Here is a 19485-nt window from a genome sequence, read left to right as displayed (position 1 = left end):
TTAATTTGTATGAAGAATCGGCCAAATCGAATCGGCGTAGTGTGCGCACTCCCATACATGCCCATACATACTGATCAACTGCCCGACTAAACTATCGGCCGACGAAAAATCAACGGTGTATGCCTACTCTTAAGGTTCGTTATCCCTCACGTATAACATGCAGCAATGAAAGAAAAAAGCTAATGCAGCAATGAACTCGACGCGAAGAATGAGGCCCACCCATCCATCTACCGCCATTCACTATAATATGTTTGCGGCGTGCTCAAGAGTACCCTCAATGTGCGAGGGGGTTTGCCGCGAAGATCATCGTAGGCCATCTTCGGCTACCACCGCTGCCAAGACGTTGGATTGACGATTCAAGGAATGGATTGAAAGGATGAAATGCTTCTCTTACACTTGTCATGCTATTGAGTGTGCCTCATTCATCCAGGATTAATTTGAGACTCAATATTTTTTAGCCAAAGTTGTTGATTGTTTATAAGATAGTGGGTGGTGTAGTGTAGTGCTGAAAGTGATTAATTTGCGCCTTGTCTGCCATTGTGCTACTTTTAAAAACTGCAATGTAGGTATTATTATAAGTTATGTATAATTTGTGTAAATATTTTATGTAATTAAGTTGAACTTGTGTATTATTTTGTCCAAAACCATTCCAGTAAAATATTTCATATTAAAGATAGACATAAACAAGATTTACAAAATTTATTCATTTCAGTAAAACATGAACACATTTTCATTACATAATTCAACGCCTAGATGTGTTACTGTTACAAGAATATTTTTTACATTTTCGTCATGTACATTTTGCATTAAAATGTAAATACAATTTGTATTTTTTTTTCCAATAAAAACCTTTGATTTTCTATCACATTAAGACTTCTTGTCAATACTCTTACTACTTGTACACCCATCTTCAGGGATATTGACAGCCAGTTCTTTCCCAAAATTGGTCTTGTCATCAATAACTGTCACTGGCTGCTCATCAACTACCATAACCGGTTTGTTTTCGACAATCTTTACAGATTTGCTGTCGTCAATCTTAACTTCATTAGCAAAGTTGGTTGCTGTGTCAACAATTTTATCTTTTAGAGAGTGGGTCCACATTTCTTCGAACTCATCTTCCTCAGTGTCGTCACCACTCTTGTCACTCTTAACTTTGCCCTCGTTGGTCTTTTGCCAGCAGTACTCAAATGGATAGCTGGTATTCCTGTTGTCATCCAGAGCTATCTCAAACCGAGTTGACAGGGAGTTGTAGACGGTATGCACCCCCTCAAGCATATTCACATCCACCTCCTCAAACCCAGTGATGGACTTAAACAGGTCTTCACCTGATTTCACATGGCTTACACCTTTCTTTTCAAAGAACTGTAACAATAAAAACAAACATTATTACATAATCAACCAACAATGTCAAGTAAATATTGTGCAACACATACTAATGATGAGTCATACTCACATTGCTAATGTTGCGGCAATCTCTCAGTAAAAACTTAAGACCATTGGGATGGTCCGGTTGAACTGACTGGGAGACATCTATGAACCAACATTTGTTGTCCCACCACAGAATGTTGTACTCGGACAGGTCAGCGTGAATCATTTGCCCGACATTGTACATCTTGTGCATTGCATCCACAACCTCATTGTACACACTCTGCCATTTCTCAGGCTTCAATATCACTTCCTTCAGCTTTGGAGCTGGCTTATTATCCTTACCAATAAAGGACATGACCAGAATATGTTTCTTCAAAACAACCATTTCAGGGCAGTTCAAGCCAATCTTCTGCAGCCGCATCATGTTGTGCATCTCCTTCTCGGCCCACATGTGCACCACCTTCCTGGGATTCTGCTTGGAAAAGCGATCCTTGAATCTGTAGTCGGCTTCAATATATTTGTCCCGAGTTTTGAACTCATTCAATGTAGTTTTGAAAACTTTGATTGCACACTCTTTAGGGATCACCAGGTCAGGATATGAAGTGTCCCCATTAGCGTGGAATACCACTGACTCCTTCCCGGAAGAGATTGCACCATTGATGTTCTCCAACATTCCATTATTGACCAGTTTGTATAAAATGAGCTTTGTGGGTTCATCGAGACCCATTTCAGCAGTGGCATGACTGTCCTTCCTGTCTAACATTTTGTTCTTGCGAGCCTGGTGATTCCGTGTCTGTTCTTTTAGGTGATTGAACACAGGGTTGGACAGTTTCATGTCAAACCCGGCTCCGTCGCCGGTGCACACCTCGGGCGGAAACTCCATAACGCGGCAAGCGTTCCTCCTGCCGTTGATCACACTGTCGTGTTTCGTAACCATCTCTCCGTCCTTCATAATAAAGCCGCGCTTGGGAAGGCTCGCGAATTCTTTTTCATTGGTCTCAAAGCGGTCCCAGTCTTTCTTGCCGTTCTGCTCAAGGTCGTCACCATCCGACTCCGAGTCGTACACCAGATGTTCAGGGACAGTGCGGTAGTTGTCGTAGGACACTGACACTTTCGCCTCCCCGTTCTTTTTCTTCTCTATCCTCTTGATTTCTTCATCGTACTCCTTATCGAACTGGCATTGCAAAACTTTCGCAATAATAGCGTCAGAATCGCAATACTCTTTCACATTCGAATCCTCTATTTGCTTCAATATCTCAGGCGATATGTCAGTGGTTTCAGGCTTATCTGGAGACTCATGTTGAAATACATCACCGATTTGCTCCGCGAACTTGATTTCCTCCTTGATCTGCAGTCCTTTAGCGTATTGTTCAGACATTATGTCCGAGAGGTTTTGCACGTCTGTTGGTGCTGAAACTTTCTTCCATGGATTCGACATTATTTGAGATTTTTTATTTTAAGGCTAAGTCTAAATATATCACAGAAATTTTCTTTATTAAATAAACAATCTTAGTGGAATAATCCTAATTTTAATTCACAATTTTCCCTGCACCCTACACGGAAATGTCAATGACAAGAATGACAGACAAAAGAAAATAATGTGATTTTTTTTTTTTTTAAAGAAAATAATGTGATGCGAAACCAGGGTTGCCAACTCTACGTATTTTTACGTAGATCTACGTATTTTAAGCCTTTCTTGCAAACCTACGAACTTCAGTCCCAGAATCTACGTACCTATTTTCTATCAAATTTGCAAAATAGGCTGAATGGGCATAATTTCCTTTACTTTCGCGAAAAAGTTAATAAACGTTCCGTTTCATACTAACACACACCACTCACCTCGCCACTCAACACATCGCGCCAAAGCAGATGACTCATGTCACATCATTTCCCCATTGAAAAAATGCTGTGAGCGCCTTTCAGAAAATATTTCTGAAAATTATACACAATAAAAGTGTACTTTACTACTTTTAGGGTAATATATTATTGTCGTTTTGCTACTTTTACCTACCCCTATACTCTCTTCATTTCATCACAAAATATAACAGAAGGTAAACTCCATACTAAGCGCGCTCGAGCCACGCACACATAGACACCGCTCACGTACGCGTTATTAAGACTGTCTTGGACGAATGCGAGGCGCGACTGCGTTCGCTTGAGTGACGCTGCTCACGCGTTTGTGAAATTATTTTGTTTGTGCGAAAATGAGTGAACAACAAAAAAGGGGTATTATAACATTTGTTGAGTTTTTCGTTTTTTAAACAATTAGTTGATTCCGGGAGGTAGCTAAGTAAGGTATTTATTTGTATTTCAATAGTTCGTTTAATGTTGACAAATTGAAATCCAATACAATTATTAGGAATATCGAAGTATTTTAAAGAGTTTTTAGGAATTATTGGAAAATAGTATCAACTACCCAACTACATACTACGTGATACTACTTCCGTCTCGTGTATTTGTTTGCAAACTATTACTATAATAATAACGTACTAAACATAACTACATAATAATATAAATATATGTGGATAGGTATGATTTTTCTTCCATAGTATTAAGAGTTACATTTTTCTATCATAACGAAATAAACGCAACACATGACAAGACAACCCTAGCGCGACGGCCAAGCGCAGGCTCGCGAAGCGAAGTACATACATGAGTTTACCTTCTGTTATATTTTGTGATTTCATTCAGAAAAAAAAGTACGTAGATCTACGTATTTTCTATATGGAAATTGTACCATTTCTACGTAATTTTCTAATCTGTCCTACGACTTTTTAAAAATCCGAGTTGGCAACACTGTGCGAAAAAGCGCGGGAAACGTCAAGCTAGGCGGTTGTCTCAATTTTTNGTGAGGAAGGCAGTAAATGCGAAGGAAGGATGGGTCAAGGTCGAGCGGATCCGGAAGGCTAAAGACCAAAAGATTATTATGAGCTGCGGATCCAAGGAGGAGAGAGCAAAAGTGAAGGCCAGGATAGAGAGTGCAGGCGATCGGCTCGTCGTCGAGGAGGTGAAGAACAAGGACCCGCTCCTGCTCCTTAAGGATGTTCTGTTGCTCAACAGCGACGAGGACATCCTTAAGGCAATCAGGAGCCAAAACAAGGACTTGTTTCGCGACCTCGGCGACGGGGAGGACCGTCTGCAGATTAAATTCAAGAAGCGCGCCAGGAATCCGCACACTAACCATGTCGTGGTCGCTACTTCACCCGCCGTTTGGCGGAGGGCTATTGATTGCGGTTCCCTGCATGTGGACTTGCAGCAGGTCAGGGTCGAAGATCAGTCCCCGTTGGTCCAGTGTACGAGGTGCCTTGGCTACGGCCATGGAAAACGCTTCTGCACTGAGACAGTTGACCTGTGCAGCCACTGCGGGGGCCCGCATCTCAAGACCGAGTGTGCGGACTTTCTGGCTGGTGTCAACGCCTCCTGCAAAAATTGCTCATCCGCCAAGTATGACAAAATCGACCACAATGCCTTCAGTAACACGTGTCCAGTACGCAGACGATGGGACGCATTGGCCAGATCGTCTGTTGCGTACTGCTAAGGTGGTCCTTGTGGGAAGCAACGACGATCTCGCCAGAGTTCCTAACGAACCCGGCTCGTGCGCAATAGGTGAAGGTGTGGCTCCGATCTTCGGTGGTTGCGACTGGATGGTGTTCTCGACTCATGCCCTGGACCCGATGAGAGAGAGAGTTTTGGAAGGCCAAGTTGGTCTTGACGGCGGCGGCAAAATTTTGCATATTAAAAATTTATTGACTGGAAACAAAAGTAAAGATAAAAAATTCAGAAATTATTATAGGACAATCTGGTATCGGTTTCATGGCAAACTCGAGCTAGCATTGGTACACAAAATTAAAAATATTAAAAATGTTGGTAAAAACTTACTGCTGTCGTCGTCTGGATCTGCGAGGCTGAAGAAACTGCTTGTCATCGGGAAATCAGAAGTTCGGGACGCTGCTCCGGTTGGGATGCCGAGGGTCACCAAGCTGCACCTGAAAAAGAAAATATATTTTAGTGAAAATATAGAAACACGGGTCGGGAATCGTAGGGCTAATCACGGGCGTGGGAGCGACGGGAATTCCCATATTGGAAGTGGGACACAGAGTCGGGTAAAATATGGCAATCATCGGATGGGAGAAAATGTGGGAGGGGATCACGGTGGGCATGATGAATCCTGCTACCTGTCATTCACTCTCACACATCTTGGTATGATGACACGGCTTCTGTATCACACGAGGAAGAATATGGCAGATGAATGCGATGTCGCTAAACGCTCCCATGCGTTCTATCGGATGTGTTTTGTAGTATCCTTGTCAGTATTCAAAATTCAATGTATTAAAATAATACTTACTGGGTATATTGAATATAACCACGTCAAGTATAACGTAGCAAGATTAGTTCAAAAAATAGCAATATATATTTGGCAAAATTCTAGAAATCTCCATTCTCGATCAAAACCTGAAAAGAAAAATAGATTAATAACAAATAAACAAATAAAGTTACAAATACGAAAAACAGTAATATACAAAAACAGAAAAATAGCATTAAACTTAAAGAAATTCAAATAACAGTACAATTAATGAAAATAAATTACCTTAACTTCTCTATCTTCTAAAAACCAATGAATAAAATTGAAATTAGTCATAACAAAGGCTCTGATTACCACGTCAGAGGTACCAGAATAAAACTAAAAAAAAAAAAAAAAAAAAAAAAAAAAAAAAAAAAAAAAAAAAAAAAAAAAAAAAAAACACTGTGCGAAACGGAAGTTATAGGATTTTTTTTACACAAGTGGACAGTCGAAGGAAATCATTGTTACAGCCTGATAACGTTATTTGATATGAAATAACGGTATTTACATTTTTTATCCACATCGAGGAAGCTCTTGGTCTGCAGGCCGGAATCCTCAACTACAGAGGAAAGATGGTAGCTATCGGTGGACTTAGAACAAAACCTATCATTTACCAAACCGAACAAAAAAATCTGCTCCCACTGAGCACTTAAATACTCTCTAACGTAGTAATAATCGAACCTGGGGCCCAGTTTCTGTAGTCAACTAGCATAATTTAAGTTTCGAAGACATAACTAGCAAAAATCTAAGATTTTCAGATACTATATTATTTTTCTATAGAAAGCACTTACGTAATGTAAAAAATGCAAACTGAATATCAAAGCTTTCCCTCCCAGTAAACCAGTAAATGACAGGTACAATGTAATATCAGTTTTAAAATAAAACAAGGAAATTTGTTTTTACTTATTTATTAACCCTAGCATTTACTTTGCTGACTTCTTGCCGGTCTTGACACTGGCTTGCTGTGCCTTGAGGACCTTGACAATCTTCTGTTCCTCAATAAGGAAAGCTCTGACAATGCGCTGCTTGACACACTTGTGGCAGAGGACTCCTCCGTATACACGCTTGACAGTCTTCTTACGGTAGCACAGGCGGGAACGTTCTGCAGGCCTGGCAGGCTCAATACCGCGCAGTTTGCTTTTGCACTGACCACATCTCGGGATCTTCTTGGGCTTCTTGACATATTGATAGACCAGACGGCCACCAGGAGTTCGGACTCTAAAGACAAAATAATTTATTAGGTTAGAAATGTAGTTTTTATTTCTGTCCCTCAAAATAGTAGTTGTTTGTAACATAATGAGATATATTATAATGAAATTAATTCAACAAAGCGGCACTAACTTTTGTAACATTGAAATATGTACAGCACATTCCAATAAGTAAGAATATATTTTTATTATTTTTGTTGCTAAGTTGAACTAAAAAGAACTACCTAACATGCCATAGTGTGTATGCACATGAAAAGTTATAGAAATTACAAATAATTTCTGAAACATCTATTGGCATCTCACAATATTTTACTGGGTAAACCTGATAACATTTGTTTCAAGATACACAAACATGATTACATATTTTATTACACTAACAACATAGGTAACTTTTTTAGTAAATGTTACACATGTCTCGATGAAAATAATGTAAATACAATAAGTTACCACATCCCTTCATACTAAAGTGACTGAAGTATTTACAGTAACAATTTTATTAAGTTCTACACATCAGATTTAGTTAGTATAATGAAATGCCTCCACGTTATTTCTGAAGATGTGTAGATTATTAAATTGACTAGCATCAACAGCAACTCAAGTCTCAAATACAACACTGTAATAGTTTAAGTTTTAGACAAACTGTTGCACACGAACAGTGTGTTGCAATAAGATGAATATGCTTTGACGCATATCATTATTAGTGGAGAACTTTTGGCATACACGGAGATTTATGAGATGAGAATGCCGATACTTTGAGGTTATGTGTATCTGACTTCGATGTTCACTAAAGAGTGAAAATAAATTAGAATACACTTCTACATGACGTAAAGATTTTCACTTAAACTTAAAGTAAGTTAATGTAATTCAAAATACTCACATTCTCCTCTGGTTAGACTTGGTATTGTACGACAATCGTCGTCTGAATGTAAGTCGCTGTACCATTTTGGAGCTGAAATATGAGACAAATTATAAATAATAGGTATAACACACGTCGTTTCACTTAAAATAAATCTATTCTTTTGTCTTCAACACTTGGATTAAATAGGATTTTTGATAAAAATTCACAAAACACATATTTCGCCAACCTTTTTGACAGCTGGTTGACAGGAAAGAATAACAATCTGCGATTATGGCAACACCAATGTTTTTATTATCCACTATTTTAACGTCTGTGAAATACTCTAATGCCAATATTTGATAAAAGAGGGCACCTTAGACGACTGTTATCACAAAAAAATATGCAAAATTTTAAACATTCGTCTCTCTCTCCATCTAAATGAGTTTGACTTGACTTCATACTAAAGCATATATTTCAATTATTCTATAAACATCTGAGTTATTTAGAAATATTTATCTGGTTTTTATCAGAAGCAAATCGGTTATCTTCGTTCATAGAGTATGTCTTCGTTAGTTCAGCTTTTTATGAATTATTGCGTGAAACTGCTATCGCAGGTCAATTTAGCGATGCCGCGATGGGCGATTTTACGAAAAAAAATAATCGAATAATAATCGACAACCGAATGATAAATCTATTTACCTGTCTTGACGCGACGATTCATTCGTTATAGTAGATAGTACTGTGGGTCTAGACAAAGTGCAAATTATAATCGCAAACCAGTCGAAAAGTGGTCGAAAAGCCCCTTTTTTGTATGGAGTTTTGACGGATTCGATTTTCGATTCGATCAAAAAGTGCGTTTTGTCTAGGGGGGCTGTGCGGCGCGTGCTCACTCACAGGACCGCAGCTAATTAATAATATAGTTATTTAATAATTCAATAATTAAAACACTTTGTACTCCGACATCTTTATTGTGTGAATGACAGATGATCGTCGACCACAGATAACATACATCACATCCCCTTTATTCTTAATGAAACTTAAAGTAAACAACTTTCTTAAATAAAAACTAATCAGTAATATAATCTGTTAAATATCTAGGTTTCTTAATACTTCTACCAACTCTAGATCTATACACTTCAGTATAACTATTCTTAGGTGATAATTCAATACTGTTTTCTGGCAACTTGAGGCCTGATGTATCATGATCATGACTTACATCTTGANATATTTGACCTAATTTTTATTATTTATTTGTGTCATTGTGCTCTTCTAAAGTGTGTAAGACGATTATATTATGTAGGTACTATAAAAATGTAATTTTAACTCATTGGTTTTGTCTCATATTTGAGGAATGTACTTTGTATCATGAGTAGGGTCTTAGTTTAAAAGGATGCCAACGATTTAAATTTCAATAGGTAGACAACATTCATAATTCTTAATTATCAAAAATTTTAGCTTTCTCCAGTAACACTGATGTTATTATACTGTGACTCATCAAAGTCATCATTGTCAAAAATATTGACAAATCGCGAACTGTCACGACCAAAAAACTGACACGCGTCCGTCCTCCGTAAGCGCCACCGCGCGACTGATTGAGATTGTCCAAGCCGTCATGGGCGATTTTTTCCACATTTTTTAACATAGTAACTAAATAAGAGCCAATATAAAAATTTCATCCGTTAAAAGCACTCAAGTTATTTCTGAACTTTAGTTTAGTAAAAGATTCAGAATCTCAAATCGCTTATTTTAAAAATAAAACCATTATTAGAAAACGAATAGAGGTAACTTTGGGAATTTATTCTATCGAGTCAACTTCATCAAATCGTGTTTCCATCCGTTAATAGCCCTAGAAAATATCCTCAACTAAGCCCAAATAAAATCTTAGCCTTTAATTTTACTGTTTAGTACCTCAAAAATGAAAAATGAAAACCTCATTTTCGCTATTTTCACTGCTACCCGGCCTTAAGTCAGACGCTTGAAATTTGGCATGCAGGTACCTTAGTAAACTTAAAGCTTAGTTACAACAGGATATTGCAAAATTCCCACGGGAACGGGAAAAAACATTTGTATGAAAAAATCTAAACCGCGTAAGATAGATGAAGTGGGTAAAACGGGATCCACGCGTACGAAGTCGCGGGCGGCCGCTAGTAATAAATCTATATATATAAAAATGAAACCCGTTTCGCGTTGTCACGGCATCACGTGTGAACGGCTGAACCGATTTCGATAATTCTTTTTTTTAAATGTTTGTGGAAGTCCAAGGATGGTTCTTACGGAAAAAAATATTAAGAAAATCTCTACGCTAAGGCGGTACGAAGTTCGCCGGGTCAGCTAGTAAATGATAATGACGTGGCCCGACGGATTAGCAAGCTGAAGTGGCAATAGGCACAGTACGCAGAACTGACGGCCGATGGGGCAGCAAGGTTCTGGAGTGGAGGCCACGTATCAGAAAACTGCGTTTTCGGCAGCGTGGGACGTCCATCCACAAGGTGGACCTACGACATCATAAAGGTAGCAGGAAGGCGCTGGATGCAGGCCGCTACCAACCGGTCAATATGGAAGTCATTGGGGGAGGTCTGTTTAGCAGTGGACGTCCTATGGCTGAGATGATGAATTCGTTCTGTGGTGTGTAGTAAGACCACCTGTCTCGGATTAAGAGGTCCAGAGTTTGATTCCCAGTAGGGATTTTTTTTTCGGTTTGGTTCGTAGGTCTTGTTCTAAGTCTAACTGTCTTGCCTAAGTCTGTCGCCATAACATTATAAAGAAAGATAAATATTACTTAAATCGGATATTGCTAAGTAATGAGGGCTATCGTTTTAGCGCTCACCAGTTGGCGCCACTGTAGAGTAAGGTCCTGTCACTTGCTAGTAACGAAGACAGTGGCGCCGACTGGTGAGCGCTAAAGTGGTAGGAGGACTATCGCATTTGCACTCATCAAGATGGCGCCACTGTAGAGTAAGGTCCTGTCAATCGCCAGGGGTGCCAACTGTTAAGTATAAAAACGATAGCCCTCATTACACTGCTATGCTCGGAGTTTCCCTGTGTGATCGAATCAGAAATGAGGAGATCCGTAGGAGAACTGAACTGACATAGCTCGCAGAATTGCTAAAATCAAGTGGCAGTGGGCGGGGTACATAGCTCGAAGAGCCGATGGCCGATGGGGCAGAAAAGTTCTCGAGTGGCGACCACGAGCCGGAAGACGTAGCGTGGGCAGGCCTCCCTAAGTGGACCGAATATCTGCTGAAGGTCGCGGGAGCTGCCTAGTCTTTGTAGAAATCCTTGGGGAGGCCTTTGTCCAGCAGTGGACGTCATTCGGCTGAAACGAAGGAACGATAGAAGTTCATACCTATTATGTACCTAATGTAAAAAAATTCATGCGCACGTAAACGTAAGCAAGTCACTTAAATATTCGTGTGCATTTTGTTAACGTCAACATTGTTGAATAGTGAATACATCTCAGGGCTGTATCTACAATATTATTAAGGCTTTTTGGGCTTCAATCCAGGGCCTCGTGGATTCCAGCTAAGTCAAGTCAAAAATAGACGATAATGCGAAAGAGTATAATCGTCGTTGACGAGTGAAAACCTCGTAAGTCCAATTTTTATAAGTTAGAAAACCTCTCAACGCACATTTCGAGCTCACCTATATTTGAATTGGATGATTGTAATGCCGTCTATCGCGTTCAATGAAAACATCATAAAAATATGGAGGAGATGGTTTTTTGTCTCTCCTGAAAAAATGATGGTAAGTGATTACCGTCGCCCATAGACACCCGCAGACCCAGGGGCGTTACAGGTCAATCTTGCTCACCTTATTAACATAATCCTCAGCCTTCTTCGCCTCTTTGACCAGGTTGGCTTCCTTCACGATCGTCACATTCCCACGGGGTATCACTCCGTTGCAAATCAAACTGAATTGCTTTCTGAAAAATATTTAACGGCAATAAAATGACAATTATTAAGTAAATAATACACATAGCACTCCACTCACAACACAACAACTAATTCACTCAATACACCACAAACACACAAATTAAGGATGTACGTTAATACTTTTGGAAGAGTGGTAGTAACCTCCTACTACAGGTATTCTTATACTTAAAAGGATGGTTACCAAAATACTTTGTAAATGAACTTTATTTATAAAAGAAAACATTTTCATTTTCAATTGTAATTGTTTTGGATATTTAGCGGGAATATATTCTAAAGTAGTACAGAGAAAAATGAAAATAAGTTTTTTTTAATTAGCATTAGTAAGATAAATTAACATTAAACTTTTAACAAACATAAAATTAACAAGGATTGATTGAAATTAAAACAAAGCCATTGTATACAAATTAACAAAATTATTGTAGTTCTCTATATTGCTGCTGGGACTACAGGAATAAGTTAAAAAAATTGTATACAAAATGATGTTGTTATCATAGAAATAAATAATTATTTACGATAATACAGATTATTATTCTAATATCTGAATGATTTAGATAAGACTTCTTTTGTATTTCTTAAATATGTATAGGTACTTACTTATAGCTGTATAACGATCCAAAATCAATAAGCTGCTTTATCACTAAGTAGCCATTGTCGTCGTAAAACTTCAACTGTTCTTTAGACACTTCATAGGTCTCCGGTAACTCTGCGAATACTCTGAAAATAATAAAATAAGTTTAACATTAGAGAGTTGCCAATATTCGTCACGCTTGGACCGACGACCTCATAAAGGTAGCAGGAAGGCGCTGGATGCAGGCCGCTACCAACCGGGCGATGTGGAAATCATTGGGGGAGGTCTATGTTCAGCAGTGGACGTCCTGTGGCTGAAATTATGAAATAAAAAGTTACATTTTCTTTAAAATACCATAAAAGTATTCAAACAAGACAACAAGTAGTTTATGTATGCCAACAGTTAATTTCTATTGTCTATTAAGTATGCCAATATTTAGGTTTAATAGATTAGAAATGAGACGCTTGACTTTTAAACATAAAAATAAAAAAATAGTTAAGTATGTTAATAAGTTTTTCATGAATGCAGTAAATTAACATCTTCAAATTAATGTCTATTCATTAATAATAATTTTACGAAAATTCTGTGTTTACTTACTTTTTCGGTGTAACTTTTAAGTCACCAAATTTTCGAGAACTCATATTGAAATTAGCAAGTGTTACAGTTTGTTATTGATAAGGTAAACTTTTTTAAACTATGTAAATTAAGTTTCAGTTCATAATTCACAAAGCACTCATTAATGATCATTGATCACCAGCACCCACCAAATACAAAAACGGACTATAAATTAAATTTTAATCTTCACAACAAAGTTCAACAAACAAGAACGAGAACTCTACATCACGTGACCACGATAACAACAATTAGGGATGTGACATTCATTACTTGTGCTTATAGACATCGATAGTATTAGTTTTTGATGAGGGCTATCGTTTTTATTCTTAACAGTTGGCACCCCTGGCGATTGACAGGACCTTACTCTACAGTGGCGCTAACTGGTGAGCGCTAAAACGATAGCCCTCATTAAACTAAAATAAATTAGAATCTCCACAACTAGTAAGATAATGTTTTATTAAGTAGGTACCTTCATTATGGATCTTTATAATTGCACAGATAATAATAATGCTATTGCTTAATAGTGTTTTTCTTTCACAACTTTAACATTATTTTGAAGTAACATTTATGTGGGTGGGTTTGGGACGTGGGTAGGTTTATATTTGGTAATACTTTAACTCATTGACAATCTGGGCGATATCATACTGGGTGAACAGTTCCGGTTTTTGCCATGTTGGACAACACTGAAGTGTCCCATTAATCATTATTATGATATTTACAGAAGGACGCTACTATCCATGCTAAGATATTAGATCCGATTTTTGCCACTTGACGTTTCAGTAACCACACACAGATAAGTAACGATAGGACTCGACTCTAATATAGTACCTCAAATAAATACCTACTTAAGTTGCTACAAATGGTACATTTTTCATGTAGATATAGATCGTTTCATCCACGAAGACGCGCCCCACCACTCTCCGGTCGAGAGATGCGCGGGGTGCGGGGCCATCATTGTAGAGTGCGCGCGCACTCACGGACAACGGGACAACTATCCAATTGCAACGCTGTCAATGTCAACAATGACGCTCGGATTGGTCGGATCAAACTCCCCGCACCCCCCGCTTCACCTGACCAAAAAGAGGTGAGGCGCAACCTCACCAATCTATCTAAAAAATTTTTTTTTTCGGTGTATATTTTTTAGTAAATGTCCCCGTTATCGATACAAAAATAATTATTCTACATGTTTTTAACATCACTTTCACACATGACATTAGGTGACAGTGATGACAGTTAACTTTTTTTTTTTTTGGTTTCGTTCTTTCCTCTTGCAGGAAAAGGCAAAGGCATTCGCCATACAGCTAAGTCTTCAGTTTGTATTCACGGAGACGGCGCGAGAGAGAGGAAACATTTTCATTTTGAAGCCGACTGAGTAATTATTTTTTTTTCCCTTCAACTTCGGCTTTGAATTTCTTCAAATTTCTTCTTTAGTGGTAACTAAGTATAATATAGTTATTTATTAATTCAATAATTAAAACACTTTGTACTCCGACATCTTTATTAAGTGAATGACAGATGATCGTCGACCACAGATAACATACATCACATCCCCTTTATTCTTAATGAAACTTAACCCATTATAGACTAGCGGTCCCATATGGTACCACTTTTTTGTGTGTTATAATTTGGCTCTATACATTAACACGTGAAAAGATGCAGTGCCCTGATTGATGCAAGTCGTAGCCAATAGATATGGTCTATGCTTCTAGGAATAAAAATTGACAGTTATTCTTTTCAGTTGTGTGTAATTAATGATTAAAGTGAGCGCATCAAAATTTTCTCTTAAAAATTGACGCGCCATTCAAGTAAGTGATCATATTTTTTTTTGTGTGATAGTGAAATACTGATTTTGTTACAATCTTGTATTCTCCATAAGTGCTCTTATTGTGAAATGGTGTAAAATTACGTCGATAGGTAAAAATAATGGGAAATATTGTATGTCAAAATTACTGGTACCGTACGGTACCGCTAGCCGCTTACCGTGTCTTTTTAATTATTTTATGATTTTTAGTTTTTACTGTATTTATTGGGAAGTATGATATATATTCAATGGTATATAAGGTATACAGGAAGATAAAGTAAAATAGTTTCCTATACTTTACAAAACCATGGGTTTTTATTTATTTTAGATGTAACTTACACGAAACATTGGCAGTTTTGGAGGACGATGAAGGTCCCAAGACGAAGCAGATATTTATAGAACGAACTCGAAATAATTGCAACTTTCGAACAATATTAGAGTATAGGAAATGTTACGTGGGACTAAGTGCAGCGTGCAATGCCAAGCTCCATTCCAAATTTTTGAATATTCAAAGATAAAAATGAATATTCCTTACCCAATATACAGTTTTTTTTTACATTTAATATCACTTCTGTTATTTGCTTGTATATTAATACATATAATAATAATAATAAAATATATAATTAACCCTATTTTTATAAAGTCCATGATAAAGTTATGTTTTAACCGACTGACACGGTAAGAGGCTAGCGGTACCATATGGTACCAGCATTTTTTTTCTAGATTACAGGTCGGATCATTTTTTTAATGCTTGTATAGCATTGTGTAGACCATAATTATGAACATATTTCAAAAAAACAAATATCTGACACTTTAAGAAAACTCAGTCTATAATGGGTTAAAAACAACTTTCTTAAATAAAAACTAATCAGTAATATAATCTGTTAAATATCTAGGTTTCTTAATACTTCTACCAACTCTAGATCTATACACTTCAGTATAACTATTCTTAGGTGATAATTCAATACTGTTTTCTGGCAACTTGAGGCCTGATGTATCATGATCATGACTTACATCTTGATTATTTATCTGCTTCATTAAATCATCATTTGAATTGACCATATTATCATTTATAGAACCAGGAAAGGTATCATCAAATGAGTTTCCATATCTATAATAGTTATCCTTATTGTTCATAAGTACATCTGACTTGTTATGTATTAAATACCTCCTGTTTCTGTAAATTACATTTCCTTTTTCGGTTTTTACAACATATGTATTAGGTCTTACATCACGACAAACAACTTGGCCATACAAATTAGGTTTCTTGTTTAAATTATCCTTAATTATAACATTTTGACCCTGAACTAGCTCAGGCAATTTTCTAGTATTTCTGTCATAATAATATTTTTGTTGGTTAGCATTCTTGTATAATTTATTCTGAACATGAACGTCTTTATCATGTTTTTCATTTACAGGTAACAGTCCTCTAATTTGACGACCCATTAATAACTCTGCTGGAGTCTTAAGATCTAAGTCATGTGATATTGGTGTATTTCTTAACTCTAACAATGCTAAATCTTTATCTTTATGTTCATAGTCAGCTTTTCTAAAAACATTCTTTACAGTTTGTACGAATCGTTCTGCCAGACCATTTGACTGAGGATGCAATGGGCTACTGGTTTTATGTTCAAATCCCCATTGTGTAGCAAATTCTTTAAACTTATAACTTGAAAAATTTGTACCATTATCAGAGAACAGTATATCTGGTATGCCATGCCTACTGAATAAGCCTTTTAATATTTGGACAGTATTTTCTGCTGATAGATTATCCAACTTAGCTACCTCTACATATTTACTAAAATAATCCACCACAATTAAATAGCTTTCTTTGTTATAATAGAATACATCACAACCTAGCATGGACCATGGTTTATCTGGAAAATTTCTTATTGTCATAGGTTCTTTACAATTACTTTTTTTAAACCTGTTACAAGTATTACACTCTGCTACCTTATTTTCTATATCTACTGTCATTCTTGGCCAAAATAAGCATTTACGGGCCCTTGATTTACATTTGTCAATGCCTAGGTGATTATAATGAATTTTGTTCAACATTTCCTTTCTTAATGATGATGGAATAACCAAGCAATTGTTTTTGTAAATTAAATCATCATATATAAAGAGTTCTCCTTTAAATGTATAATATGGTTTTAAATTATCTGGTATATTTTTTATATTAGGCCACCCATTTTTTATACATTTTGTTAATTCAATCAATTCTTTGTCCTTTGCAGTTTCTGTTTGTATTAATTTATATTTGGATGATGGAATTTTTAAATTACATCTAATCATGCTAACATGTGGCTCTACCAGATCATCTAGAACCGTATCATCATCTTTAGAATTATTAAAATTGCGTGATAAAGAATCTGCTAGCAACAGTTCTTTGCCTGCTTTGTACTTCACTACTAGATCGTATTTTTGTAATTGTAACCGCATTCTTTGTAACCTCAATGGTACATCACACAATGGTTTTTTAAATATTATTTCAAGTGGTTTGTGATCTGACTCAACTTCTATAGTTTTACCGTAAATATATTGATGAAACCTCAAGCAACCATAGACTATAGCTAGCATCTCTTTCTCAATTTGTGCGTACATTTGTTGTGTGGTTGTCATTGCTTTAGAGGCGTATGCAACAGGAAGATCATTTTGCAGTAACACTGCTCCTAACGAGTTTTTTGAAGCATCCACTGACAGCTTACAAGGTTTATTAGGATCATAAAATTGCAATACCGGTTCTGAACTTAATATCTCTTTCAACTGTTTAAATGAATCATCTTGTTCCTTATTCCAATTAAAATCTACACCTTTTCTAATTAATTTTCTTAATGGATGACAAACTTCTGACAGTGAAGGGATAAATTTAGAGACATATGTAATCATACCTATTGCCCGTTGTAAGTCTGCTACATTCTTTGGTTGCTCTAGGTTTAGTATTGCCTGTACCTTTCTTGGGTCCGGTTTGATGCCATGTTTTGATAATATATGCCCCAAATATGTGATTTCTGAAACACCAAATTCACATTTTTTTAAATTAAATTTAATACCATTTTGCTTTGCAATTTTTAACACCTCCAACAGTCTTTTGTCATGTTCAGCCTTAGTTTTTCCATATATTATTAGATCATCAATGAAAGCTTCACAACCAGCTACCTGTTCAAATATCTGACTATATTGTCTATGAAAAATTTCGGGCGCTGAGGCCAATCCATAAGGCAGTCTTAAAAAGCAGTATCTACCAAAAGGAGACGCAAATGTGCATAGTTTTGAACTATTCTCACTCAATTTAATTAAATAAAACGCAGTTGAGGCATCTAACTTACTGAACACTGTAGCGCCAGACATTTTGGCTGATACTTCATCAAAAGTTGGTAGTTTAAAATGCTCTCTTCTAATACAATTATTAAGATTACTTGGGTCAAGGCATACCCTCAGCTTGCCATCAGGTTTTTTTACAATTACTATATTGCTGACAAAATCTGTAGGTTCGGAAATTTTTTGAATTACATTTAGTTTTTCCATCTTATCTAATTCTCGTTTAAGTGACTCATGTAATGCCATGGGTACACCTCTACAAGGCTCAACTTTAGCTTGATAGTTATCTTTTAATTTTATCTCATACTCTACATCTTTTAATAAACCTAATTTTTCATCAAAGAGATCAAAATTTTCTTTAATCAATTGTTCATAGTCACTATTTTTGCCCAAAGTGATCTGGTTCAAATACTTACGTTTCAGTAGTTTCAGCGAAAATATTGTTTTATGACCTAAGACTGCTGGAGATTTTTCTTTGCTATCAACCACCTGAAACAATATTTGTGTATTTTTTCCATTTATTAGTTGACATTTTAGCCATACTTTTCCCACACAATTAATATTAGATCCATCATAATTACAGAGCCTTAGACCATTTTTTGACATTTTATGTTCCAGTGACAATTTTTTTAATATATGTAATGGTAAAACATCGCAGTCACTACCTGTGTCTAGTTTAACATCAACAATTTTATTGTTAATCTGTAAAGACTCATACAACTGTCTGTTTATAGAATTATTAATATCGTCTTGAACCATACCTAGTACTATGTCCGAGTCATCACTATCCTGATCCTGATTTACAGCATGTACCTGAGAGGGGGTCCTGCACATTTTGGCATAGTGTCCATAACGGTTACATTTCTTGCACCGGTAGCCAAATGCAGGGCATTTAAAACCATGGTAGTATCCGCACCTCATGCACTGCTTCCTTACTGCTTGACGACTGTCCCGAGTTTCTGGCAAATTCTGATTCCTATCACGAAAATCTTGCGGTTTTTCCAAGTTTCGATTTTCATTTTTATGTGTTGTTCTGCTTATATTATTTACCTGCATCTCAGTGGTAATTTTTTTTACATTTTCTGTGGCTAATTCTGCCGCTTTGCAAATTCTGATACATTTGTGCAGGNAAAAGGACCGTCACCTGGAGTAGAATTTTTTGATTTTTTTTAAATGCCTATTATTTTTAAAATATGCCACATAGATTTTTTTTTATATTTTTCTGATAACCAGCACAACTTGCCTCAACACCCAGTTCCGGCTTGACGTTACATTACGGGACACCCTGTATACAACTAGCTGACCCGGCGAACTTTGTTCCGCCTTAATGGCAATAAATAAGCAGACTTTTTTTAATTTCGAACGGGATAAAAAGTATCCTATGTCCTTCTCCTGGCTCTAAACTACCTCCCTGACAATTTTCAGCTAAATCGGTTCAGCCGTTCTTGAGTTATAAGTGGAGTAACTATCACGACTTTCTTTTATATATATA

General features: G+C 36.7%; 3 protein-coding genes across 3 annotated transcripts; all 3 read right to left on the bottom strand.

Annotated features, from left to right (window-relative positions):
* Positions 1-684: 684 nt before the first annotated feature.
* Positions 685-2962, bottom strand: LOC114356787 (serine/threonine-protein kinase RIO3). The gene is made up of 2 exons (XM_028310143.1): positions 1454-2962; positions 685-1362 (listed from the first exon to the last, which is right to left on the bottom strand). Exons 1-2 carry the CDS (start codon positions 2804-2806, stop codon positions 868-870), a joined length of 1848 nt encoding a protein of 615 aa, XP_028165944.1. The 5' UTR covers positions 2807-2962; the 3' UTR covers positions 685-867.
* A 3640-nt stretch (positions 2963-6602) lies between these two features.
* On the bottom strand, positions 6603-8104 carry RpL34 (ribosomal protein L34). The gene is made up of 3 exons (XM_028310145.1): positions 8004-8104; positions 7796-7867; positions 6603-6928 (listed from the first exon to the last, which is right to left on the bottom strand). The coding sequence occupies exons 2-3, from the start codon at positions 7858-7860 to the stop codon at positions 6634-6636; spliced, it is 360 nt and encodes a 119-aa protein (XP_028165946.1). The 5' UTR covers positions 7861-7867; positions 8004-8104; the 3' UTR covers positions 6603-6633.
* A 3441-nt stretch (positions 8105-11545) lies between these two features.
* LOC114356772 (phytanoyl-CoA dioxygenase, peroxisomal-like) lies at positions 11546-13084 on the bottom strand. Its single transcript, XM_028310128.1, has 3 exons — positions 12854-13084; positions 12283-12402; positions 11546-11678 (listed from the first exon to the last, which is right to left on the bottom strand). The coding sequence occupies exons 1-3, from the start codon at positions 12895-12897 to the stop codon at positions 11546-11548; spliced, it is 297 nt and encodes a 98-aa protein (XP_028165929.1). The 5' UTR covers positions 12898-13084.
* Positions 13085-19485: the final 6401 nt, after the last annotated feature.

This window comes from Ostrinia furnacalis, unplaced genomic scaffold (assembly GCF_004193835.3).
Source record: "Ostrinia furnacalis isolate ACB-3 unplaced genomic scaffold, ASM419383v2 OfSCF2912, whole genome shotgun sequence".
In the NCBI taxonomy this organism is placed as follows: Eukaryota; Metazoa; Arthropoda; class Insecta; order Lepidoptera; family Crambidae; genus Ostrinia; species Ostrinia furnacalis.
The sequence above is the reverse complement of the archived record's forward strand: the minus strand, read 5'-3'. Positions and strand labels throughout refer to the sequence as shown.